Below are 26,819 nucleotides of genomic sequence, written 5' to 3' on the forward strand. Positions count from 1 at the left end.
AGTGTGTCCGTGTGGCTGAAATCAGATAGTATGCTGTAGCTTTTAGAAGGCTTTTTACGGTATTGCAGCGGAACCTTCAGTTTCGATATCTCGTTCTTATGTCCGTGAATAATTTCATCAGGTTGGCGAATGACTGAATAGCAAGGTTCTTTTATTGGCAACCAAGCATTTTACATGCAAGAGCCGACATTTCGACAGTTGTCAGCCATCACCATCAGGGCAATACTGACTAGTTCACAGTGCACTGAAGCTTTTTGTTACTGCTAACAATGTAGTCCCAAACGTAAATTATTGTTTCATTAATAGATACTGTTAAGCAACAATGGTGAGATGATGCAGTTCCAAATGTAAAGTATTGTAACATTAAAAGATGCTGTTAAGCAACAATGGCTGATAGCTGTCGAAACGTCAGCTCTTGTAAAATGCTTGGTTGTGAATAAAAAACCTTTCTATTCACTTGTTGTTGTAGATAACTCTTCGATCATAGAGTGAATGGTGTAAGTCTTGCCCCCCCCCCCCCCCCCTCGGCTTTGTTAGAAGCTGCAGGAACCGATTTTGCTTTGAAATCAAAAAAGATAACGAAAGAAAGAAAAGAATGACGGATCGTCGTGATTTTTGGTATGCAGGTATTGGTACTTTTCATGATTAAACTCTAAATCTGCAAATCAGTATGTTATTTGCATAGTTAAAAAAGAGAACAATTATCAATCCGCTGCATTCACTGACAGGACTCTCACACATGAAAAAGAGAGGAATATCGGAAGATATCAATAATCGATTAGTACATGTATCGGTTATAAATAAGACATTGTTATAATTCAATAGTGGTAAGTGACAGGAATTTTTAATTTGTTTACTTGAGCTGTGAAAAAATCATCAAAAGAAAACATATCCACTTAAATCAACGGCCGCTGCTGGTGCCGAAATTTCAAGACTCAGATTTTAGTATCCGATTTTTAAGCGCAAGTTGCTTGCCTAACTATTCACCTTGTCCTGGTAACACTGTCAGCGCCTGCAAGAAGGTCACCGAATTTCAAATCACCAGATTCGAGCACATATTATACAGGACGGGGCACAGGCAGTGGCATTAAAACACGTTATTTATATACATCTTGGGGGTAGACGAAGTGGAATTTGATTCGACCCAAAAGTACAAAAACACGCCATGTGGACGTAACAGGCTAGTTAGAATAATTACAGCATATGTTAGCAAACGTGCGCTGTGTACGTCTAGATAATTGATTTTCTTCGTCACTGCACATCAATAGGCTCGAGGTTAAGGCAAAAGGTCTTCTAATCGCTCCATTGTAACAATGTGAAGGACATAGACCTCGAACCTCGATTTATGTGTGTGTCTGTTTGCTTGTTTGCGCGCGTGTGTTTATGTATGTGTGTGTGTGTGTGTGTGTGTGTGTATGTGTGTGTTTGTGTTTGTGTGTGTGTGTGTGTGTGTGTGTGTGTGTGTGTGTGTGAGTGTGAGTGTGAGTGTGAGTGTTTGAGTGTGTGAGTGACTGTGATTGTGTGTGTCTAGGGGGGGGGGGGTCGGAGGGCTCTGACCCCGACAAAAGAAGCTTTAGCTAGCTATGTCCAACGGAATCACAGAAAAGGAAAACAATCCGATATTAGGAATGAAAAGTAACCCTGTGTTTTCATTCATAGAGCTAGAGGTCGGGAATTCACTTGTCGCCATGCTGCACGGAGCTACTCGATGGATCTCCTCCATAGGGCGTAGGGTTATTAGTACAGAAGCTTCTTCGTCAGCTTGGATGGTATAGTTTGGTGCCATGTCGTTACACTGTATGCGGCCGAGGAATATGGTGATAACAAGAAAGTAGTCCTAATCTTAAAATCACTGGAGAGTCGAGCGCATTTTTCGCCTGAAAATCTACCCCACACTACGGAGGATATGTATTTAGTTTTCATGTGGATTCGGCAGAAAAAACATCAAGAAATATGAAATGACTCGAGTACAGATAAAAACACGTAGAATTGAAAAGTTTTTGGAAAATATGTCTCTCATGAAATGGGGATAATAAACAGCCACCCTGGACCGCCGGCATTTTGGCATCTTTGCAAGTGTCATCTCTCTATTCGGTGGGGTCATTGTCCGTTAAACTGTGGCTCAATCCAAGGGCATTCAAGGACAATGCCCCCTTTTCTTTAAGACTGACTTATATGTCTCAATTATACGGACTAATGCTCAAATGATACAGGGATTATCCAAGTAACAATAATGATATCGATTTCTAAAACACCGGAGCAAAGTATCCAGAAAGAAAAAAAATTCGTAGCATGTAGTTTTTGCTCAAACAGCATTGACAATCACTTAATACCTTTCTATCAGACAAGTATGGCTCGAAGCCACATTTATGTTTAGCTTAAGGGCGTTAAATATTAAGTTGTGCCGTGAAGCCACATTTACGCTTAGCTTAATGGCTTTACGCCGTAAACAGTATTCTCTGGCTCTTCATGTAATGAACTGCCACGAAAAAAAAGAAGATAATTGCTAACTAAAAACCATAACATAAGGCTTTGGCTTACCCGATTAAATGAGGTGGCCTGCAGCCAGGGAACTTGATGACCTTTTGATGACTTACTTGGTCATCATTCACCCATTTCGTTATAAAAGGTGGGAATTGATTGGTGAAGAGCAACTTTTATAGAAAGTTGCTAAAACATAACAACGTTTCAGTAGTTTCTTTCAAGATTCTTTGCATTGGAAAAATGTAAATATATGGCCTACTATGAGGGCCGTCATTTGGCTTCAAAATGACCTACCTCTGGAGAGAACAACGTAGCTAGAGAAAAAAAACCAAGAAGAATCTTACTTTGGAATAGTCAATCGGTATTACCACCATTCGGCGTAACACACCAGGACTGAACGAAATGATAGACATTGCCGAAAACGGGGAATATTTCACCAGAGGACCTGTAGATCCATTGTAGTACAATTGTGGTTACAAATTGCAAATCTGTCCAGCGTTTGGCAAATTATTCAACCTGTTTTTCAGCAACCTACGGAGTCAAGTATCGACAAAAAATCTTCCGCATCAAACCTGTCGATGGACAACTTTCTATTCTGTATGTCATCGATTTAAGATAGGATGATCAACAACAAAAATCTCAGAACCTACTTCTATTCCGGCTTGTTGGAGAGGAGCAGGAGTTGTCGAGACTGGATGACCCTCAACATGCTGGTCTTTGATCTAGGTTAATAGCGGAGAAGGGGAAGGCCGTCCTTCCAGTCTGCTCCCTGCCCATTAGCTCTGGGGCATTATCGCTCCTTTTCATTTAAATGTACACATTTCTGACATTAAGATTTGCGACATATAAGGTGCCAAACTGTCGTTTTTATGACGACTTGAAACTTTTCTGGCTTTTAGAAACGACAGTTTGGCACCTTATATGTGGCATATCTTAATGTCAGAAACGTCTTTCTTCGAACGGTAACGGAAGTTACAAAATGTGTACATTCAAATGAGAACGAGCGTATATGTTTTATCACCTACTTGAGTCTGGAAGAAGGTTCAATTCTTACATTGAATGGACTTCCTAGCTTTATTTAGTCCATAATTTGCCTCATATCTGCAGGCAGTGATCGTCTCGAAACATTTATTTGGCCGTGTAGAATTTAATATTTTTATCTCCGTGGGATGCATACGTTTATGGTTTTCTATTCCGGTCAAAACTCAAATACGTCGTATTTCAGCCAACCACAACGTATTTCAGCAAACTACATCGTACTTCGCCCTACACCACGTCGTAGTAGACAAGCACGACGTACTGTACACTCAAATACATCGATATCGTATTTGATAACATAGCTACGTTGTTCTCTCCAGAAGGAGAGCATTCTTGAGTAGAAGGACGGCCCTCACAGTAGGCCAAAGAAAGAAGCTATTGAAACGATGTTATGTTATGCTTCTGGAGAGAACAACGTAGCTATGTTATCTTATAGTCACATTCTATAAAAGTTGCCCTTGACCAATCAACTCCCACGTTTTAAAACGAAAATGGTTATAGTGGTGGTACATTTCATCTGAAAATGGGAAAATTTAGGTTTTATTCATCCATATGGGTCATAATAGTAGCCCCAGCTATCATAAGCTCTGGCTATTATGGTGGCTCAAAGATCAGTTGGTTTGCCTCCGGCATCTCGGATGGTCAGTTTCTCAGTAATGGATAGCTGGAGCGGTAAATGAAGTCGTATTGACGCAGGTATCAGGGTGACCCAAATACTGCAAATGTAGAAATGTTCACGGTGGTTTTATGTTCACGGTTTTCGCGGTGAACTTTCAGCGCGAACTTAATGTTCCCCCTAATTTTGACAATTTCTACCATGTTTCAGCCAGGGTGTGTTATGGCAAATGGCGTTTATACAGCTTGACAAATTTAGATTCAGATCCTGCTTCAATTGCATAAAAAGTTTGTTTTTTCTCTAGCTACGTTGTTTCTTCCAGAATCAGGACATTTCATTAGTCGAATAACGGCCCTCACAGTCGGCCATATATTTACGCTTTTTAAAGAACAAAGGATCTTGGAAGAAACTACTGAAACGATTGTATTTTAAGCTACTTTCTATAAAACTTGCTCTTGACCAATCAATTTCCTCTTAAGGAGGTCCCCCGGGTGTCTCCTTGTCATGCCGGACTTGGGTTAAACACGTTGTACTGCGTATTGCTACGTCGTATTTCAGACATGTCAGATATACTGCGACCAAAAGTATAGATTGGGAGAACTACATCGTACCTATGTGTCACCACGACGTAATACAGTTAGGCCGTATTTCAGACTAATACGATGTATTTGAGTGTACAGTACGTCATGTGTGTCTACTACGAAGTAGTGTGGGCGAAATACAACTTACTAGTTCTTTGCTTAAATACGTCGTGTTTGGCTGAAATACGACGTATTTTTATTTTAGACCGGAATAGAAAACCATATACGTTATACGTTGTTCTCTCCAGACGTCCTTTATCTTCAATTAGAGCCGTGCATTCACCACGACAACATAGTATTATTTCAGACAAATATGGCGTTTTGGGGTGTACAGTACGCCGTGCTTGTCTACTTCGACGTACTATGGGCGAAGTGCGATGAAGTTTTTCGATATACGTCGTGGTTGGCTGAAATACAACGTATTTGAGTTTTGACCGGAATAGAAAACATGGTTATGGTTTTCTATTTCGATTAAAACTGAAATATGTCGTATTTCAGCCACACACGACGATTTTCAGCAAACTACATCGTACTTCGCCCCAACTACGTCTTAGTGAACAAGCACGACGTACTGTACACTCAAATACATCTGTACGATCTCCTTAAGATCTAAGAGCAAAGGATTTGTTGAAATTGATTGGTCAAGAGCAACCTTTATAGAAAGTAGCTAAAAAGAAAATAGTTTCAGTAGTTTATTTCAAGATCCTTTGTTCTTTAAAAAGCGTAAATATATGGCCTACTATGAGGGCCGTCATTCGACTTATAACATGTCCTGCTACTGGAGAGGAACAACGTAGCTAGAGAAAAAAAACTTGCAATTGAAGCAGGATGCAGTTGAAGCAGGATCTGAATCTATATTGGTCAAGCGGTATGAACGCCATTTGGCGTAACACACCCTGACTGAAACATGCTAGAAATTGTCAAAATTAGGGGGAATATTAAGTTCGCGCTGGAAGGTCACCGCAAAAACCGCGCGCGAACATAAAACCACCGTGAACATTTCTATATTTTGCAGTATTTGGGTCACCCTGATACCTGCGTCAATACGACTTGATTTACAGCTCCAGCTATCCCGTCAAATGCCGGGGGCAAACCAAGCTGATATGTGGGCCAGCCACAGCAGACGCTGCGTGCATAAATGTGAAAATCATGTGAATTTTCGGCAAAATTTGAAGAAAATGTGATAAAATGTGATATAATGTTAAAAATTTTGAAGTCCAACAGCATTAAATTTTTTCACATAAGTTGACAGATGATTACATAAAATAACATTCAGGTCACATTTCTGAAGAGCGACACTAAAATGTGAAAAAAATGTTATTATTTTGCGTCACATTATTTCACATTCACCCTAAAAGATCTAGAAAAATCACATTTTCAAATGTAAAGATATGTTATCTATATGTGAAGTTGACTGTTAACCCATAATGTGAAGTTATGTGACTACCAGTGCATTTTTCCGCCAACTTTATTTATGTGATTTTATGTGAAACGTGCTCTCGGTGAAAATGTGAAATAATGTTATATCAAATCACATTTTATAAAATGTGACTTCATGTGGAAGTTATGTGAAATGCGGTCTGCTGCAAAATGTTAAAAGATGTGAAAACAGCTAGCAAGCCGAAAAATGTGAAATTTATGTGATGTTCAAAAAAAGCGAAATGTGAAAAAATGTGATATGCGAATCACATTAATTTCACATTTTTTACATGTGAAATTAATGTGAATTGCCTTACACAAGATTTGAAGACATTTGAATTAACAGAATATGTAAAAGGTAAGTGTTGTGAATTTTTTCCCGACGTTTATATATGACGTCTATACGGTATTTAACTACACATCCCCGATACCACCACCCCCCCACGTTTACACGTGTAGTCTTTTCTTTCAAAGTACATGTATAGTACTTCATCATCATTAAACGGTGACATTTGTAAGCGAGCTAGAAGGTAGCTTTTTTTCTCCACGTCACTTTTCTTCGTCGATTAAGCTAAACATTTAAGAGATATGCTCGCAAAATATGCGTTGCAAGCGATATAACGAACGCTTTGCGCTGTGACTTGACTATCATTTACTAGTAGCATTCAGACAACAATTGACAGAAGGTGTGAAAAACTCCTCCTCTCCCCACTCGTGCCACTGTTTAGTTGTTGATTAACTACTTTACAAGTAAAAGCACCTAATGTCACGCCCCATTCACACTTTGACAGCAACGCCCAGCCCCTCACCTTCATGTCCCACCATAGATTTTAAGAGAGTCAAGAAGTTCCTGATCATTTTGAAACTCCTCGGCCAAATTTGTAAAGACAGTCTGTGTAAAAGATTCAATGTAAGCATAATGGCCGACATCAAGTAGATGACTAAGACGTTTCAAACTCTCACTGTTGTTTGGAGAACCTAATTAATGAGTAACCAAGTCAATCTTTGCATCTTATATTTCATTTATAATACGTTCGGTTTCTTAAGCAAACATGATTACGATCTACAAATGCAAGCATCGCACTAGCGTATGTTCCCAATTTGCAAGTTCACAATAGATACTCTTTGTTGGACGCTGACATTCAAAGCTCCTGCCATCAAAATAGAGAAATTGGTTATTTGTTTGAAAGGCTAACGCATGTTTTGTAAATCCTTACCGCGCTCCTTGTACATATGCAACTTTATTGTAATGGGCTCATACAAAGCCGACTCTTTGATATTCATATAAAACTCCTTTTTTGCGAAGGTGTGAAATGGTAGAATTTCACGCATGTTGGACCTTTCACAGATAAAACTCCCGTGTGCCGAAGCAGAGATAAAGTGAGACTGTTTCAATAAAGACACATACAGAATTTACATTGCGTTTTTTTATATATTCGCTTAAAATCCCCATATCGGCCTTCCCTGGTATTTGGACTGTCTTAATCACTACCGATTTCCCCTGAATTAGCGACAAATTAGTCACCGCCACTTTAAATGCTACTAAAACCTTGATCGAAAAGAAAAGAAAAGCTATAAATTTCACACACGTCATGACAAACATCTATTACGTAGTCTTTTATTGGAAAATCATTGGTTCCGTGTTGTTTTCTTCACCAGAGAACCTTCTATACCCCTAAAATGCATGTTGTAATATATAACAAGATGTAAAACATCCTAGTAATTCATTTGAGTAACGGGTGTTTTGTGGAGCATTCGAGAAGAAAACTTCTAAATAGAAAGTTACGTTGATGGTTCCGTGTTGTTTTCTGGTGTTAAGTTAAAACGAATTGTTGTAACGTCACAAGATACATAGAATTCTAGTATAAGATCATAGGCTACGGGCCACTTGTACAGCGTTTGGAAAATTGCATCCGGGCAGAAATATATAGAGCGCGGATTTCGCACACGTCAAATAAATCGTGTGTTGGGAAGTCTTGGATTAGAAAATTTGTAGTTCCGTGTTGTTTTCTAGACCGTCGAACCTTTGACACCCCTGAAATGCATGTTGTAATACGTCAAGATATACAGCATCCTAGTAATCTAATTTGAGTAACGGGTGTTTTGTGGAGGATTCGAGAGAAAAACTTGTAGATAGAAAGTTACACAGCGCGCGTGGTTTAAAGAGTTTGAATGCGCCCCACGGACACGTAGACTATTGTAAATCGTCTCGTCTTGAAAAGTTGATGATTCCGTGTTGCCTTCTGGTGTTAAGAACACTAAAGGAAATTAAAAAGACTTGTTGTAAAGTCACAAGATATCTAGGATTCTAGTATATGATCATAGGCTACGGGCCACTTGTACAGCGTTTGGAAAATTGGATCTGGGCAGAAATATATAGAGCGCGGATTTCATACACGTCAAATAAAACGTGTGTTGGGTACCCGGTAGTTTTATATTAGAAAATTAATAGTTTCGTGTTGTTTTCTTGACCGTCGAACCTTTGACACCCCTAAAATGCACGTTGTAATACGTCAAGATATACAGCATCCTAGTAATTCAATTTGAGTGACGGGTGCTTTGTGGAGGATCCGAGAGAAAAACTTCTAAATAGAAAGTTACACAGCGCGCGCGCGGTTTACAGAGTTTGAATGCGCTCACGGACACACTATTGTATATCGTTTCGTATCGAAAAGGTGATGGTTCCAGGTTGTTTTCTGGTGTTTCGAACACCGTAGGAAGTTAAAAAGACTTGTTGTAACGTCACAAGATAGCTAGAATTCTAGTATGAGATCATAGGCAACGGGCCACTTGTAGAGCATTTGGAAATTGGATCCGGGCAGAAATATATGCAGCGAGGATTTCGTACACGTCAAATAAAACGTGTGTTGGGCAGTCTTGGATGAGAAAATTAGTACTTTCGTGTTGTTTTCTAGACCGTCGAACCTTTGACACCCCTAAAATGCACGTTGTAATACGTCAAGGCATACAGCATCCTAGTAATATAATTTGAACAGGGTTCTTTGTGGAGGATTCGAGAGAAAAACGTCTACATAGAAAGTTACACAGCGCGCGTGGTTTAAAGAGTTTGAATGCGCTCACGGATACACTATTCTAAATCGACTCGTATTGAAAAGTTGATGGTTCCGTGTTGCTTTCTGGTGTTAAGAACACTAAAGGAAATTAAACAGACTTGTTGTAAAGTCACAAGATATCTAGGATTCTAGTATATGATCATAGACTATGGGCTAGTTGTACAGCGTTTGGAAAATTGGATCTGGGCAGAAATATATAGAGCGCAGATTTAGTATACGTCAAATTAAACGTGTGTTGGGCAGTCTTGGATTAGAAAATTTGTAGTTCCGTATTGTTTTCTTGACCGTCGAACCTTTGACACCCCTAAAATGCATGTTGTAATACGTCAAGGCATACAGCATCCTAGTAATTCAATTTGAGTAACGGGTTCTTTGTGGAGGATTCGAGAGAAAAACGTCTAAATAGAAAGTTACACAGCGTGCGCGGTTTAAAGAGTTTGAATGCGCTCACGGACACGTAGACTATTGTAAATCGTCTCGTCTGGAAAAGGTGATGGTTCCGTGTTGTTTTCTGGTGTAAGAAGCACTGTAGGAAGTTAAAAAGACTTGTTGTAACGTCACAAGACACATAGAATTTTAGTATAAGATCATAGGCTACGAGCCACTCCTACAGCGTTTGGAAAATTGCATCCGGGCAGAAATCAATAGAGCGCGGATTTCATACACGTCAAATAAAACGTGTGTTGGGTACCCGGTAGTCTTGGATTAGAAAATTAATAGTTTCGTGTTGTTTTCTTGACCGTCGAACCTTTGACACCCCCTGAAATGCACGTTGTAATACGTCAAGATATACAGCATCCTAGTAATCTAATTTGAGTGACGGTGTTTTGTGGAGGATTCGAGAGAAAAACTTCTAAATAGAAAGTTACACAGCGCGCGCGCGGTTTACAGAGTTTGAATGCGCTCACGGACACACTATTGTATATCATCTCGTATCGAAAAGGTGATGGTTCTGTGTTGTTTTCTGGTGTTTCGAACACCGTAGGAAGTTAAAAAGACTTTTTGTAACGTCACAAGATAGCTAGAATTCTAGTATGAGATCATAGGCAACGAGCCACTTGTAGAGCATTTGGAAAATTGGATCCGGGCAGAAATATATGCAGCGAGGATTTCGTACACGTCAAATAAAACGTGTGTTGGGCAGTCTTGGATGAGAAAATTAGTACTTCCGTGTTGTTTTCTAGACCGTCGAACCTTTGACACCCCTAAAATGCATGTTGTAATACGTCAAGGCATACAGCATCCTAGTAATTCAATTTGAGTGACGGGTTCTTTGTGGAGGATTCGAGAGAAAAACTTCTAAATAGAAAGGTAAACAGCGCGCGCGGTTTAAAGAGTTTGAATGCGCTCACGGACACACTATTGTAAATCATCTCGTATTGAAAAGTTGATGGTTCCGTGTTGTTTTCTGGTGTTAGGAACATTGTAGGAAGAGAGAAAGATATGTTTTAAAGTCACAAGATATCTAGGATTTCAGTATGAGGTCGTAGGCTGCTGTTGACTTCTAGAGCGTTAGACCTATTTCATTCGGGAAGATATATACGCAGCTCGGATTTCGTACACGTCATGAAAAAAAACAACATCCGTCTGGCAGTCTTGAATTAATTCCGTGTTGTTTTCTAAACCTAAGACTCTTCGCCCCGCCTGAAAATGTATGTTATAATATGACAAGATAATTATACAGCATACTAGTAATACATTTTGAGCAATGGGTGTTTTGTGGAGGGTTTGAAAAATACTTCAAAATAGAAAGTACAAATACACGCCCTGATAGACCTTTACTAAATCGTCTCGTATTGAAAAGTTGGTGGTTCCCTGTTTCTTTTTTAAAGTTAAGGACACTGTAAGAAGTTGGATAGAGGTGTTAAACATCAGAACATACGTTAGATTCTAGTATGATTCCTCGGGTTTGTTGCATTTTAGATCCCAAGTCAAGGGACCATTAATCTGGAATCCGGTCTACCGTGTATTGGCCGGGATCTCTTCGGGACAGAAGGGTTTACCGCCCCCGGGGTAATATTTGGCACCCGTAAATAGCTTTACGTGGTAGGTGTTCATTTGCTCCCCGTTTATCGTTGCGACCGATTACATTTTTACCATGTAATACATCCACCTGTTGCCAAAGATAACCTGTACCGTAACGGCAGAAAGCTCAGTCTTCCCGAAAGAAAGCTTGGCCGAACATAGCCCGGCCTATAGCTATAATGACAACCCTCCAGACTGGCTGCCAGGTTAGGAATTTCGAAGTCATACAGCAGCGGAAATGTTTACAGCATCCACCCGTGAGATCACTTAACACATACTTGATAATGATATTATGATGTAAATATTACCAGGGATTACTTCTGATAGCATTTACAAGATCGAACGTCTGTAGATGCTGGAGACGAAAAGTTTAAAGGGTACTGCATTAGTTCCTGATGCTTGCGAATGATTGATTGATTGCATTAATATCTATTTCTTATTGAAAAATATATAGATGATTACTACATCAACATAGCATTTATTATTAAACTTGAAAATAAAAGCTGTTACCTGTTGGACATTTTTTCACATAAAATCACATAATCAGCTAGGACACCGGCAAATGTGAAATTATGTGAAACATTATCACATAAAATCACATTCTCAGGATTTTGTGAAAAAATGTAATTTGAATTTCACATAATTTCACATTTGACTCTATGCAGTTTGCGGAAGAAAACCTCTTCACATTTCTTCACATTTTCTCACATTTCAGATTCACATTTTTTTTGTCACGTTTTAGGGTTTTGCGATTTCACACAATCGATTCACATTTTTCAAAGGGTCACATTGTTTGACATATGATAACATTTCGCGATTCACATTTTGAAAAAAAAATCACATTTTGGGTTTCACATATTTAGAAGCGGATTCACATTATGTCACATTTTCTTGGAATTTTGCAGCAAATTCACATAATTTTCACATTAATGCACCTAGTAGTGATATATATGCTACGCCATAATCTTTCGAGTCTGACGGCTGCCAACAACAAATATAAGATAACCGGAGGGGCCGGAGCTAATGAGAGCTTGGGCTAAAATTATGTCCCATATGGATGAATAAAACCTAAATTTTCCCATTTTCAGATGAAATATACCACCACGATAACCATCTTTTTTTTTTAAACGTGGGAATTGATTGGTCAATGGCAATTTTTATAGAAAGTAGCTAAAGCATAACATCATTTCAGTAGTTTCTTTCAAGATCTTTAGCGTAAATACATGGCCTACTATGAGGGCCGTCCTTCTACTTATAAAATGCCTTACCTCTGGAGAGAACAACGTAGCTAGAGGGAAAAAATCCCTGAAACATTTGAAGCAGAATCTGAATTTGAATCAGTCAGGTGGTATAACAGCCATTCGGCGTAACACACCAGGACTGAAAATGGTAGAAATTGTCCAAAAATGGGGAATTTTTCATTAGAGCATGTGAAAAGCCATTGTAATACAGCTTTGGTTACAAATGACAAATCTGCCCAACCTTTGGCAAATCATTCAACCTATCTTTTTACTACGACGTAGTGTGGGGCGAAGTACGATGCAGCTTGTTAAAATACGTCGTGGTTGGCTGAAATACCGGAATTGAAAACCATATACGACATGTCTGAAATATGACGTGGCAAATCACGCAGGCCTGGCAAGGGGACACCTGGAGGGACCTCGTTAAGAGGAAGGGATTTAAGCCTGATGATGAGAATGATGATCATGGCAGTAGGTAGATAGCTATCTGCAGACCAACATGTAGTCAGGATGTTCAGTCAATGTATGAACTGAACCTTCTTCCAAAATAAAGTAGGTGATAAAAGATAGAATGATCCGGAGCCAATTGGCCCTAAATGTAGTTCTCTCGCTGACTGGAAGGACCTGTTCTTTTCTCTCCGCTATTAACCCCGATTTGAGACCAGAACTATCCTGAGTTCCGACAGTGTAGACAACTGCTGTTCCTCTCCGAAAAGGCGCAATAGAAGCAGGTTCTAAGATTTTTTGTTGTTCTTTCGTTAATGGAGGGTAGACAGAGTGGAAAGTTGCCCAAAGATAGGTTTGATGCGAAAGATTTGATGTCTATTCTCGATTCTGTAAGTTGGTAAAAAGATAGGTTGAATAATTTGTCAAAGGCTGGACAGATTTATCATTTGTAACCAAATTTGTACTACAATGACTCCCCAAGTCCTCTGATTAAATATTCCCCCTATTTTGGTCAATGGTGGTTATACCTCGTGTCGTGACCAATCTAAATTCAGATTCAGCTTCAAATTTTTCACACAATTTTATTCTAGCTACGTTGTTCTCTTCAGAAGCAGGACATTTTATAAGAAGAAGGGCGACCCCCACAGTAGGCCAGATATGCATACGTGTACGTTAAGGCTCTTGAAAAAAAACTACTAAAACGATGTAATGTTTTAGTCACTATCTTTAAAATTTGCTCTTGACCAATCAATTCCCATGTTTTAAAATGAAAGATGGCTATCGTGGTGGTACATTTTATCTGACAATGGAAAAATTTAGGTTTTATTCATCCATATGGGTCTCCAGCTATCATAAGCACCGGCTATCATACATGGTGACCCATAATTTTGACAATTTCTAGCATGTTTCAGTCAGGGTGCGTTACGCCAAATGGCGTTTATACCGCTTGACCAATTTAGATTCAGATCCTGGTTCAATTGCATCCTGCTTCAATTGCAAGTTTTTTTTCTCTAGCTACGTTGTTCTCTCCAGTAGAAGGACATGTTATAAGTCGAATGACGGCCATCATAGTACGCCATATATTTGGGCTTTTTAAAGAACAAAGGATCTTGAAAAACACTACTGAAACGATTTAATTTTTAGCTACTTTCTATAAAGGTTGCTTTTGACCAATCAATTTCCACAAATCCTTTGCTCTTAGATCTTAAGGAGGTCCCACAGATGTATTTGAGTGTACAGTACGTCGTGCTTGACGTAGTTGGGGCGAAGTACGATGCAGTTTGCTGAAATACGTCTTGTTTGGCTGAAATACGACGTATTTGAGTTTTGACCGGAATAGGAAACCATATACGTTGTTCTCTCCAGAAGCATAACATAACATCGTTTCAGCAGCTTCTTTCTTTGGCCTACTGTGAGGGCCGTCCTTCTACTCATAAAATGCCCTGCTTATGGAGAGAACAACGTAGCTATGTTATCAAATACGATATCGATGTATTTGAGTGTACAGTACGTCGTGCTTGTCTACTACGACGTGGTGTAGGGCGAAGTACGATGTAGTTTGCTGAAATACGTTGTGGTTGGCTGAAATACGACGTATTTGAGTTTTGACCGGAATAGAAAACCATAAACGTCGCCGCGAAACTACGATAGAAGACAATCTGACAGAAACGGGTCATTATAGCAGACTGGGCCCAGTAAAACACACCTAAGCCGACCCGTAGAGACTGGTGACCAGGCTAAACTCAAGTCTGTCGCGTGCTCTGAAAAAATTGTCACAAAATGAAGTCAAAATTTTCAGGACCATTTTCCGCGCATTTCTTGTGACGATACAGGCAACATAGGGCCCGGCAGGGAGCCGCTCACGTTGTGGTAAATGACCTCACGGGCGACACGGGCCCTGTCGGCAGTAAACAAAAGGCACGCAGACGTCGACAGCTCTGGTCCGGTGCGCAACGCTTGACGATCTCACGCTGCGCGGTCTAAAAATATACTGAAGCCGCGTGTGCATGTGGGGCGGGGATAAGCGCAAAGCAATAAACATTTCGAATTTTTGCAAAGGTCGCTTTATGGTTCGAAAATAATGCAAATAGAGACCGCTTTCAAATTATTATCATTGCCGAGTACTTGTACTCGGAGAAGATTATGTTTTCGGTTGAAAAATCTGTTGGGTGGGTCTGTATGTATGTCAGGAGCATAACTCAAGAAAGCTTTAATGAATCTTTATGATTTTTGGTCTTCAAGTCACTATGTATAAAAGCTTCGCAATGAATTAACTATTCTTGGTAATTCCAGAATTAGGGACCATACTTAGCTAGTTGATTGTCATCGGAATCACTTAAACTTTGTACTCTACTGTTTGGGGCTAAGTAAAATTACCTCCTGATAATATAACATACTGCTAACAGTACCATTGGTATCATGCTGTATATATATTCAGATATCATTTGACCCTAGAAACAATCTTTAAGAACGTCTAAAACCTTAAAACAGGATTCGATGGCTTGGTCACATCCTGCGAATGCCAAAGGAACGGCTTCCCAGATTCCTTCTGGACTGGACTCCTAACTTCGGGAAGAGGTCCAGAGGCAGACCCAGGAAAACGTGGCTGGACTGTGTGCTAGATGGCGTTAGACTGACTGCTGGGGAAAACCACCTGAGGCTTCCCGAGTTGAGTAAGATGGCCAAGAACAGAGCAGAATGGCGGAGACTGGTAGCGAGATGCAAAAGACGAAACCTTGACGCAGGCCACTCAGATGATGAGGAGACCTAATCAAGTAACAAGTAGTAAATAAAACCTTAATAAGAATGTGATCTTTTTTTTTTCCAGAGCACAAGCAGCATGACAGAAGTCAATTCGATGGAAACCATAACTACGACCAGCAAATTGCTGTGTGTTCTACTCTTCACCGGAATTCTATTTCAGTACGCAGGAAGATCCAGCATATCAGTTGTGCTGGTTGAGCTACAGAAGCCGCTCGGTAACAATACACTCACCAATGTCTCTAAGGTAAGTTATCAGTAGCTCGTTGTGGGGTTAGGATCTAGCTCAAGACTGATTTTTGCCTCGTCGCCATCACAAGTCGATTTGTATCGAGCGGCAAAGACGATCAACATGATTTCATTTAACAATTATTCCCTTGATGAACGTAAACGATCATTGTTTATTACCACCATTTGGAAACTGCAACTTTATCATCAGAAATATTCTATTTAGCTTCTGTAATAAAGGATGATGAACATTGTCCGCTTGTGTTTTATTTTTTTTACAATAGTCCCAGTACAGCCAGTTTCAAGTTGGTGTTATACTGAGTTCAGTCTACATTGGTCTGCTGCCTTCAAGTTTCATTGGGGGTTACCTGGCCTACCGATATTCAGCTATTTGGTGTGTTATTTTTTCAACTTCTTACTGCTGACAAAATACAAAAGATTTGATTTGCCATCATTTGGCGATATTTCAGATGCATGGTTACGTTTGATTGCAAAAAAGAAAACGAAAGTCCCATACTATGTTAGTTTTAGTCTTATATTACAATTTCCTTGATATAGACACATTTTTATTAAGACGAAAACGTTCATCTTATACCTTTGTATGTTTTATGACTAACTCTAACTAATGCTACCATTCCAGGGTTTTCTTGGCCTCGATCGGCATCAACTCCATTGTCCATGGTGGTGCTGCTGTTATGTTCGATTACTTTGAGACTGCAGTAACCCAGCGTATTTTGGCAGGCATGGCAGTGGTAATAACTGTATTTGTGACATTAAGCCATAAGAGTGGCAAGTGATATTGCCTCACCAACATCAATTTCATAGATCAAAGTTTCAAATATATGAAAATATAATCTAAAACTTTGTTATATGTGGTCTTTTCTTAATACAGAGACTAAGCGAACCCGCTGCTTACGGTGTTCTTAACCAATACTTGTCACCAGAGCAAAGCGCAAGAGTTTCACCATTCATCTTTGCAGGTAAGAAGGTTGTATACATGAGTTCATCAAAAGCATTTGAATCATCAAGTATACCAATGCAATATCAATGCAAAGTTTGTGCGTGTAACATGGATTAAATCCATTTGCATAATATGTACGTAGTCATCTTCCATGAACATATAAATGTAATAGCATTTACAGGGTGCTATCATCTTTATAATAACTAAGGACTGCTGCATCTGAAGTATGATGCTCCAAACTCGGAGTAGGTTATGTCATTTCATTTTTGTCTTTGTATTTGTTCAGCGCTCTACCTCGGCCAGTTCCTTGGAATATTCGCGACTGGTTTCATGGCAAAACGACTAGTCTGGCAAGCACCATTTTACATATTTGGTAAGTCAACCACGAAAAACCTGAACGAGATTTTTTGCAATGTAAGCTAAATCGAAGTGGACGTAATGCATTGATTGAATGTAATTTCTTTTGTACACTACACGCTGCATTCACTTAATGAATATGTAACGTAGTTATCATGATAGGAAAATTAGCAAAATAGTCGACGTCCTGTATGATAAAGTATTAAAGTATTTAGCTTCAGTTCATATATAATCTGTATATATATTGTTAATATTTATTCATTGTTGGTTATTAATGCAGGCGGCCTGGGCATAACATGGGCGGCAGTGTCTGTTGGATTTGCAGTAGCAGACATGGCTAAAAAGCGAGATGCAAAGCGAGATGCCTTGGATAAGAACAAGGGCGATATCAAGAAAATGGTAGGAAATATGACGATTGTAGAATGGCATCTATTGAAGGATATCACGGTTGCCCTTGAAGCATGAAAAAAAAATTAAAACAAGTTTATACATCAATGACATTATGCAATCTATAAACTCATGGGCCATACTTTTGTATAAAATCCCATTTTTGTCCATCTTGATTGCTTAATGGGTTCCATTGAGTTCACAGTAGGGGCTGACTGATATATAATGTCACTGTGATGAACACATTAATTATGCAAACGAAGACAGGCCGGCCTTAAGAGATTATTCTGTATTACCACGAGGATTTAATCTCCAAGCTCGTTTGAGATCGACGATTTGATTGCTATATTTTTCTTCCCTTTTGACGTTTTTTTTAAAATCAGAGACAGCTTTTAGAAAGCAGGCAATGTCAAAAGAACGTAAAAATCTCCCAACCTAACCTTACGTTTAGAGAAGAGGAAAGATGAATTGTGATTAACCAACTCTGCATTTCCCTATAGAAAAACATTCCGGTTTTTCGCATCTTCACATCTACCGCTGTTTGGGCTTCCATTCTACTACAAGTAGCGGCTTACTTTTGGGACCCAAACATCCTACCACTCTACTTTAGCCAAAGCTTTGGGACGAAAATCGAACTGGTAAGATCAATATTAACGCCTGTGCTACTCTGCTAATGTTGAGGTGACACGATTATAGATGGCACATTGTTTTATATGTCCGAAAGTAAAACATTAAATTGTTTGAATCGAGATTAATTTGCGACACTTCGCACACCTTAAGAATTATGCCAATTGTGGAAAAATGTCCCCTTGGTCATTTTTGTTAATTGGCTTGGCCTGGCTAGCTCCGCCCCCACCGACCGGTCCCGGGCAGACCCGCACGTGTTCACCCCCCGTCGGCACCGACGCTCTGTCAGACCACTTCCGCTCGCGGCTCTCGGCGGAACAGTCGCATCTCAGACCGGTCCGCTCTCCGTTAAACTTTTGCCTAGGGTTTTCTGCATTTCGCGTCTCAACTGAACTATGACGGGCTCAAAGCACTGTCGGGCATGTTCACTTCCCGTTAAGGGTCACAAGGGACCTCACGGAGTGGGCAAATGCCGGGAAGGACGTCCGCGGTCCGAAGACAGCTACGACCAGCTGCGGTCAGACGAGAGGGTCCGCCGTTCCCTGGGAGACCTGCATCGCCGGAGCCGCACAAAAGAGTTCGCCAAGGGACTGTGGTCAGATCTCAGCGAAGCCGAAGCCGACACCGACAAGACTATCCGCGACTTACGGGCTGACGACAAGCTAATGAAATCGGTGGATAAGAGCATCGCCGATCTATTGGGTCCACTCACGGAGAGAGACCAAACCCGTGCAGACCGCGCTCGCCACCGACATCAGAAGAGCACCACTCCCAGCGGGGCTTCAAGTGCACGGTCTCCGTCCCGTTCTCCCCCCCGCTACAAGTTGCCAACCACACCACCGAGTGTCCGTCCAAAATCAAAGATGATCTTCCGTGACGAGTCTCGACGTCGGGCACGATCTTCTCGCCACCGACACAGCTCCACGTCAAGTGCACGGTCTCCATCTCGTTCCCCTCCCCGCCACAAGACGTCGACCAGACAAACAAGCGTTCGCCCGAAATCGAACAAGTCCACCATCCGCGACGGGTCCTTACGTCGGGCGCGCTCTTCTCGCCTCCGCTTCCGAGACGGCTCAGCTTCGAGCGCACGTTCCACATCCCGTTCCCCTACCCGCTACAAGTCGCCGACCAAACAAACAAGGTCGCGGCGGAAATCCAGCAAGACTACTTTCCGCGATGAGTCCACACGTCGGGCGCGGTCGTTTTCCAGGGACAACAGAGGCTCGGGTCGGCATTACAGAGCCGACTCCGGCCCACAACGTAGACGGGACAGCTCGACATCGCCATCCTCCAGCGCGTCACGCTCGCCTCTTCGCCGTCACCGCCGCCATCGCTCCCGCGCTGACTCCAACTCAAGAAAGCAAGGTAAGAGCGGTCGCTCTTGTACCATTAATGACAATTTAGACAAACACGTAAAGGTCAGCTGGCCTCAGTGGAATGTTCACTTCCCCGGTCATGGAAAAGGGGGCGCTGTGACATACGACGATCTGACTTTGCCAATGTTTGTCTCAGGTTTCCTTAAGAATGTTGTGGCTGAACATCATCTCAGCACGACCGCCAGCAACAAGCTAACCACTCTCAGCGACATTATGTACGACGCTAACTACTACGAATGGCCAGTTGTGCACGAGATGTACGCGTCAATCATGTATGCGCTAGAAAAAGGCGCTTTCAGCTGGTCCGATCTTGACGAGGTTGAGGGGGTTAGAGACAGACATTACAGGACAGCGGGGGCCCACCAACCGAGAGGTGCTAGCGCCAAGCCCCCCCACGGGTCCCAGGGCTCCACGGCAACCGGTCGGTCAGGCGCGAGGCCGCGCCGTGAGCAGCAGTTCCTAACGGAACAGAGTCAAACCGGCACGAGGCCCAAATATTGCGGCCTTTTCCAGGAAAAGGCTTGCCCTCACCAGTCACATCACTGGGACCAATACTGGGGCACGCAGGTGAAACATGTGTGCAACATGTGTCTGCTGAAACGACACACAGAAGTCGGCCACCCTAGAGCAGATTGTCCTTACAACGACCCGACCTTTCGCGCCAACCCCGGCCCACCTGGTTTCACTTCACAGCCCGGTGCCGGTGTCGCCGGGGGCCGACCTTATTAATCTGTATGACGCAGTCGCGAGGACCCGGGCGCTCCCAATTTCGCAGGAGCTCGCATCCCGGTCACTTCGCACCTCAACATACCCGCTTGGCGAGTATTGTTGAAGGATTCCGCATTTGAGTTCATAGTAGATTTTCTAGAATACGGATGGCCAATTAACATAGACACTTGCTTGTATTCTCCGCCGACCCAACTCTCACACGACAATCACTTCTCGGCCAACGCATTCCCAGAACACGTCGACGCTTATGTTTCCGCCGAATTGCGACACGGTGCTTTAGCGGGGCCGTTTGAAAGTAACCCTTTCCGATTTCCGGTTTACCCAGTCCCATTACAGACCGTGCCTAAGCGTGACAGCGTTCAACGTCGCGTGGTAGCGGACCTCAGCTTTCCCTCGGGTCACTCGGTCAACGATGCGATCCCGAAGGACACCTATCTTGGCGAACCTATCACATTAGTTTATCCTTCGGTAGATACCCTTACGGACATGATTTTGCAAAAGGGTCCAGGCTGTTTGCTATTCAAGACCGACCTGAGTAGAGCTTACAGACAGCTACCAGTCGATCCCGCGGACTATCGTTACCTTTGTTATCGTTGGCGAGATTTCTTCTACGTTGACACCAGGGTCGCCTTTGGCCTGAGATCCGCTAGTTTTATTTGTCAAACTACCACGAACGCGGTTAGTTTCATGGAGCAACAAAAGGGACATGCTGTTACTAATTACCTCGATGATTTCGGTGGGGCCGAGACCCCCTCCCTCGCGCAACGGGCATTCACAAGTTTACAATCCACGTTGCGCACGTTAGGACTGGAGCAAGCCCCGAAGAAGGCTGTGCCCCCCACGACTTCCTTGACTTGGTTAGGTATAGAGTTTGACACGGTTGCTATGATCAGGCGTGTTCCCAGTTTCAGATTAGACGAGGTGTCAGAGTTAGTCACCCAGTGGCTCTCCAAGCGGAAAGCTTCCAAACGCGAGCTGCAGTCACTGATAGGAAAGTTGGTCTTCGTGTCGGCCTGCGTACCCCCGGGGCGGCTATTTGTTTCTCGCATGCTTGACACCTTACGTTCACTTCGTCGGAACACCCACAGATTCCGTCTCTCGCGTGACTTTCGGCTCGACTTAGCATGGTGGGACAGGTTTCTGCACGTCTCCAACGGGGTGTCTCTCATCGCGCCGACACTTGACACCTCGCCAGACGAAGTGGTGTCAACCGATGCCTGCAGCACGGGCTGTGGCGCGTACTCCGACGGTCGCTACTTCCACACACGATTTCCCGAGTCTTTGGCGCAACGATACAGAGACAGAATTCACGTTCTCGAGATGTTAACCATCGTAGTCGCGGCCCGTCTCTGGGGCTCGGCATGGTCCCATCTCCGGATTCTCGTCAGATGCGATAACGAAGCTTGCGTACACGTCCTCAACTCTGGCAGATCACGGGACAAGGATCTATTGGCATGTGCCCGCGAACTCTGGATGCTCGCCGCTACTCACACGTTTGAACTAAAGGCTTCGCACATCAGCGGCTGTGACAACAGGATCGCGGATCATCTATCACGATGGCACCTGTCACCGTCCCACGCGGAACAGTTCCGTCTACTGACATCACACGCTCGCACTGTAGAGGTCACAGTTTCCGAGGACGATTTCGTGTTGGCACGTAGTATTTAGTATTTCCACCAACTCTCCTTTCTTCATTGCAGCATCTGACGACCTCCACCGACTTGCGCGGGGAGGTGCGAAGGACCAAATTGGCGGCGTTCGCTCAGGGCACATGGAATAATCTGCGGTCAACGTTACGGGCCTACCTTCTCTTCTGCGCGTTCTACATGCTCACACCGTTCCCTGCCTCCGTGGACACGTTAGAGGTTTTCGCGGAATTCCTGGCACGATCATTCCGCTCTCCTGCATCAGTGGTGAACTATCTCAGTGGTTTGAAGACTTTGCACAATCTCATCGGACTGAGCACGGTTGCCTTCGACTCTACGCACATGACTTTGTTGAAACGTGGATTACACAAACAGCTGCGGCACACCCCAAAACAGGCGCTCCCGTTCACACCGGCGATCTTGCTCCTGCTCTTCGAACAGTTAAGTTTAACAGACCCTTTCCACGCCACCATCTGGGCGTTGTTGTTACTTAGTTTCTTCACGTTTCAGCGGAAGTCTAATTTTCTTCCGAAAGCTCGTTTTGACCCATGTAAACAATTCACCCGCCATGACTTCACACTTATCCGAAATATACTGATTGTTAGAATCCGTTGGTCTAAGACCTTACAATGTGCTGAACGTGTTCTTCATGTACCGGTTCTAGCAATTCCGAATTCTCCATTGTGCCCAGTTACGGCATTTCTCAGAATGTTACGTCGCAACAGCTCTTCCGACGGTCTAGCCGTTTTCACAACACCGACTAGCTCTGGTCCAGTACCCCTCACACAGGCAATCTTCGATAAAGAGTTCAAACGAATCTTAGTCCGAGCCGGACTCAACCCACACTTGTACTCCTTACATAGCGGGCGGCGCGGTGGCGCCACATTTGCATTCCGTTCTGGCGTCCCAATAGAACTTATTCGCCTCCAGGGAGATTGGCAGTCAAACGCCTACCTTCTTTACTTAAAAGTCCCCATCTCTCAACGTCTCCTCTTATGTTCAAAAATGACGCACCGCATCCGCTTACTACACTCCTAAGTTTGAATAAATCTAGTTTGTTCTTGTAAAATAGTAGTCCAGTAGTATAGTATTGTGGTCATTTCCCCGCATCGCATTTTGTTTCTTTTGTCGATTTACTATTGTGTAGCTCGCCCAGCCGTGTTTTGTGCGACTTCCTTGTTATGTTTTTCTATTTCAAGTACAATGCCGTAGTTTAGATTTTTCGATGTATTTAATTTTCCTGTTTAACACATCAAGTCTCAATATGTTGACATTATGTTGCCGCAGCTAGTTTTAGCGTTGTTGTTATATTTTTTTTTTTACGAGTAGAGTGGTGGTTCCCTCCCCGAAACATAGACACGTGAAATTCGAGACCCTACCGTTTTGCTCGCATCTCTCCCTACTTCCTACTATCTATTTCCACGCAGTTTGGCCTTCTTTATTTGGCCTGAGTTTGGAAAAGGACCATTAAACTTTTCCCTTGACGGCCAAACTGCGTGTGCGTGTCTCTCTCTTGCCGGCTAAGCAGCTAATTGTGGAAAAATGTCCCCTTGGTCATTTTTGTTAATTGGCTTGGCCTGGCTAGCTCCGCCCCCACCGACCGGTCCCGGGCAGACCCGCACGTGTTCACCCCCCGTCGGCACCGACGCTCTGTCAGACCACTTCCGCTCGCGGCTCTCGGCGGAACAGTCGCATCTCAGACCGGTCCGCTCTCCGTTAAACTTTTCCCACCACCACCCTCCTCACCACCTGTTCTCATAATCTGTAGTTTAGTTTTGTTTAATTTTAGACATATTTTTGTTCCCGAGTTCAAATGGGTCAGAGGTTACACCGAGTCTCTGTTATAGTAGTTGTTACAAATGAAATATTATCTGTTCTGCCTGAGTTTGGAAAAGGACCATTAAACTTTTCCCTTGACGGCCAAACTGCGTGTGCGTGTCTCTCTCTTGCCGGCTAAGCAGCTAATTAAAACATATTTTGAAAGTTATCTGTTTCTAAAACGCGCAAATATAAAACGCGCAAAGTTGGTCGAATTACATTAGATACTGGCAAAAATCGAAAATTACAATATCTGAAGTGACTGAGTGAATAACAATATTGCACGACTCTATATATACAACTCGCATTTGTTTTATAATTAACCGTCTTCTTTGCATTATTTTCATGTAGGTAGGAGTCCTTGCTGGGATTCCTATCCTGATATATGGAGCTCTAGAGCCGCTGTTCGCTCTGGTAGAAAACATACTATGCAAGCATGTTTCAACGACTGTCGCGCGAAAAAGTATGGCTGTCATCGGTATGATTTACATTGTACGTCTCTTGTAGCATTTCAATATATTTAGATGCCAGAGCTAACGACTGTGAGAAAAATGTTATCAAAGTAGCGACATTCAATGTTAAATAGTCATGGTAGTAATTATAGTTGTTGAGATTTGACTACCATCATGTATCGAGGTTCTGACTCTGAATAGATTCATCAGGTTGTTAAATCCCTAACTGTTATAATACAATGTGAGCCGATCCGTTGCTATCTCTTCTTGCATCATGGTTCATGAAATGATATAGAAGGCTGCATGGATCAGAAAATATACTTGACTCATGAACCATGATGAGGAGAATGTAAGTTAGCTTGAAAGTTCATCTGTGTTGGTAGAAATCATTCTTAAACGAGTTTACGATCCAGTACTCACGGAGTCACGTATGCTATCTGCATAACGTGACGTCACCCTAGCGGTGGATGGATCATTCCTTGACAAAGACCGATGTCGTACGGTCGAAAATTTGGGTAAGTCCAATTTTGTGTGTGTTGGAAACTACAGTTTAAACTCGTTTAAGAAGAGAATGTAAGTTTAGTCAAGTTGGGCTCAGTATCATTTCCACTGCAGCGACACCTACCTGCAGTTCGAAGAAGAACCAGCCAATACTGTGACAGACCGCGGGCCGAAATGTTGATGGGTGAAAGATAGTCGTGTAAATCAAACTTTTTCGACCAAAATTTAAACTGATGTTGCTACTGTTCAGGCCATTGAGTGTCTTCCTGTAGAAATACATCTTCGCCTGTATCACTCCAAGCTGTGTCTTATATGCCTTGCTCAAATAGTCTATAAATAAAAAAAACTTGAAGCCAACAAGTAAGCTTAAAAATACCAAAAGTCAGTGACTGCATCTCGCTGTTTAATTTGTAGGTTGTCTGTGCGTTTCTGGCTGCCTTTTCGTGGCGGCCTTTACCTCCAACTCTGTCGTGGCAGCCTGTTTCGTTGCCGCAGCTTACGGGAGTCATGCAGCTAGGGAAGTAGGTGGGTTCTTTGTGGACTGTTTCATGGTGCATCACTGCAAGGTAGAGAAATTACACGCGTGATGGTACTGAGTGGCTATTGTTATGTTATAGAGAGACAATCTAAAGTTCAGAAAGAAGTATTTAACGCGATGTTTTATACCTTTTATTGTATTATTATGACACGCCATTAAATGTACAAGTTCTTCAGTTTTAAACACTCGTCCGATTCCCTACAAAAATGAAGTTTTTTAAAAAATTTTGATCTATTTTTTTATAAATTGTAAATGGTAATTTGATAACATATAGTGTAATCACACTTATTATATAGCGTAATCTTACTTATTATGTTTATAACTCAATTTATGTTGTAGTTCCTCTTCTTTTCTATTTGTTTCATTAGGATTTATGGTACAATTTCAATTTGTTCTTTCTTTAATTTTGCTTAGTTTTGCTTATGTATGAATTTTGTAAAAATTCCCATTGTCTAGTTTAGGTGAGGCTCATGAAAAGTCACCTGGGCTTCTGCCCCCCCCCCCCCCCCCTGGATGTTCAGTTTCTGCCTTGTTTATCTTTTTACAATTGTACATATATGCGAATAAACAGTAAGCAAAATACTGTTATCATAATCAGATGTAGCCTTGTTGTTCGTCTATAGTTGCTAATGCCAACATCTTTGACATTGCACCACGATACGCCAGCGTGATATCAGGAATCAGCCGAGGTATTTTTCGAGTGGTGGGTCTGACATTCCCACTGTTGGTGACAGCAATCACAAAGAACAAGGTATGCGTGGATATAAATCATTTATAATCATGTTTCAATAATTGAGATGCATTACGCTGTAGTTTGTTCCATCTGAAAAGTTTCCGTTTGAGCTAATTAAGAGCATGTTCAATGACAGTATTTGTTAGCTGTCGAGGAAAAAATGCAATTGTAAGATCCACAGCAAATGAGGTTCCTTTGGCTTTGTACTTCTATTAATGATTCCTCACAATTGTAATTGTGCATTGACATTGGTTGTGAGATACATTGCGTTCTATGGTCAATGCTTACGACCCTTCATTGAAAATTTTTATTTTCCGTGATGTGCTTGCCTTACTTACTTTGATCTGAAGAGCTTTAACTTACTTACAACCATTTACAATGTTGGATACGTGAGTCACTTCATTGAACCTTGAACCTTGGACGAGGACTCCATTGAGTATGACCAAATATGTTTGATTTATTTTACAGACAAGTCAAGAGTGGTCCCGAGTTGTCCTTATTAACGCCTGTGCGCTTGCTGCCACCGCCCTGTTCTTTGGAGCTTTCGGGAGCGGGGAAGAGCAGCCCTGGGCCGTTGAGGTTTCGCAAGGTCAACATGGCGGAATTGAACTAAGCGGTAGGAATGCCGGCAAAGTCGACGATGAGAATCGCCCACTAGTCAAAAAATGATATCAAAGGTTTTTGATAATGATGATATAATCCAAAACATTGAAAGTGAAGGTAACTCTGTCAGGCAAAAAATAAAGTTGTTTTCTTGATCTACTTCCCAATTACTATAACT

At 42.1% G+C, this 26,819-nt stretch overlaps 1 protein-coding gene across 2 annotated transcripts; it reads left to right on the forward strand.

The window, feature by feature from the left end:
- The first annotated feature begins 15,744 nt into the window (after positions 1 to 15,744).
- On the forward strand, positions 15,745 to 26,796 carry LOC136444509 (vesicular glutamate transporter 1-like). Of its 2 annotated transcripts, XM_066442092.1 has the most exons (11): positions 15,745 to 15,932; positions 16,198 to 16,307; positions 16,554 to 16,665; positions 16,806 to 16,893; positions 17,161 to 17,247; positions 17,512 to 17,630; positions 18,119 to 18,256; positions 24,166 to 24,292; positions 25,182 to 25,288; positions 25,910 to 26,056; positions 26,507 to 26,796. In XM_066442092.1, the coding sequence occupies exons 1-11, from the start codon at positions 15,765 to 15,767 to the stop codon at positions 26,705 to 26,707; spliced, it is 1,404 nt and encodes a 467-aa protein (XP_066298189.1). In that variant the 5' UTR covers positions 15,745 to 15,764; the 3' UTR covers positions 26,708 to 26,796. The 2 variants fall into 2 exon arrangements, with proteins under 2 accessions (XP_066298189.1, XP_066298190.1); XM_066442093.1 differs by lacking the exon at positions 16,198 to 16,307 and having other exon boundaries at positions 15,825 to 15,932.
- The last annotated feature ends 23 nt before the right edge of the window (positions 26,797 to 26,819 follow it).

This window comes from Branchiostoma lanceolatum, chromosome 11 (genome assembly GCF_035083965.1).
Source record: "Branchiostoma lanceolatum isolate klBraLanc5 chromosome 11, klBraLanc5.hap2, whole genome shotgun sequence".
NCBI classification, from domain to species: domain Eukaryota; kingdom Metazoa; phylum Chordata; class Leptocardii; order Amphioxiformes; family Branchiostomatidae; genus Branchiostoma; species Branchiostoma lanceolatum.

Bases quoted from the DNA above. Each gene is read 5' to 3' on its own strand.
- LOC136444509 (XM_066442092.1), top strand. From the start codon at position 15,765: ATGACAGAAGTCAATTCGATGGAAACCATAACTACGACCAGCAAATTG. The intron at 16,666-16,805 runs GTAATAACTGTA...TTCTTAATACAG, and splicing joins TTTTGGCAGGCATGGCAGTG to AGACTAAGCGAACCCGCTGC. The intron at 17,631-18,118 runs GTAGGAAATATG...ATTTCCCTATAG, and splicing joins AGGGCGATATCAAGAAAATG to AAAAACATTCCGGTTTTTCG.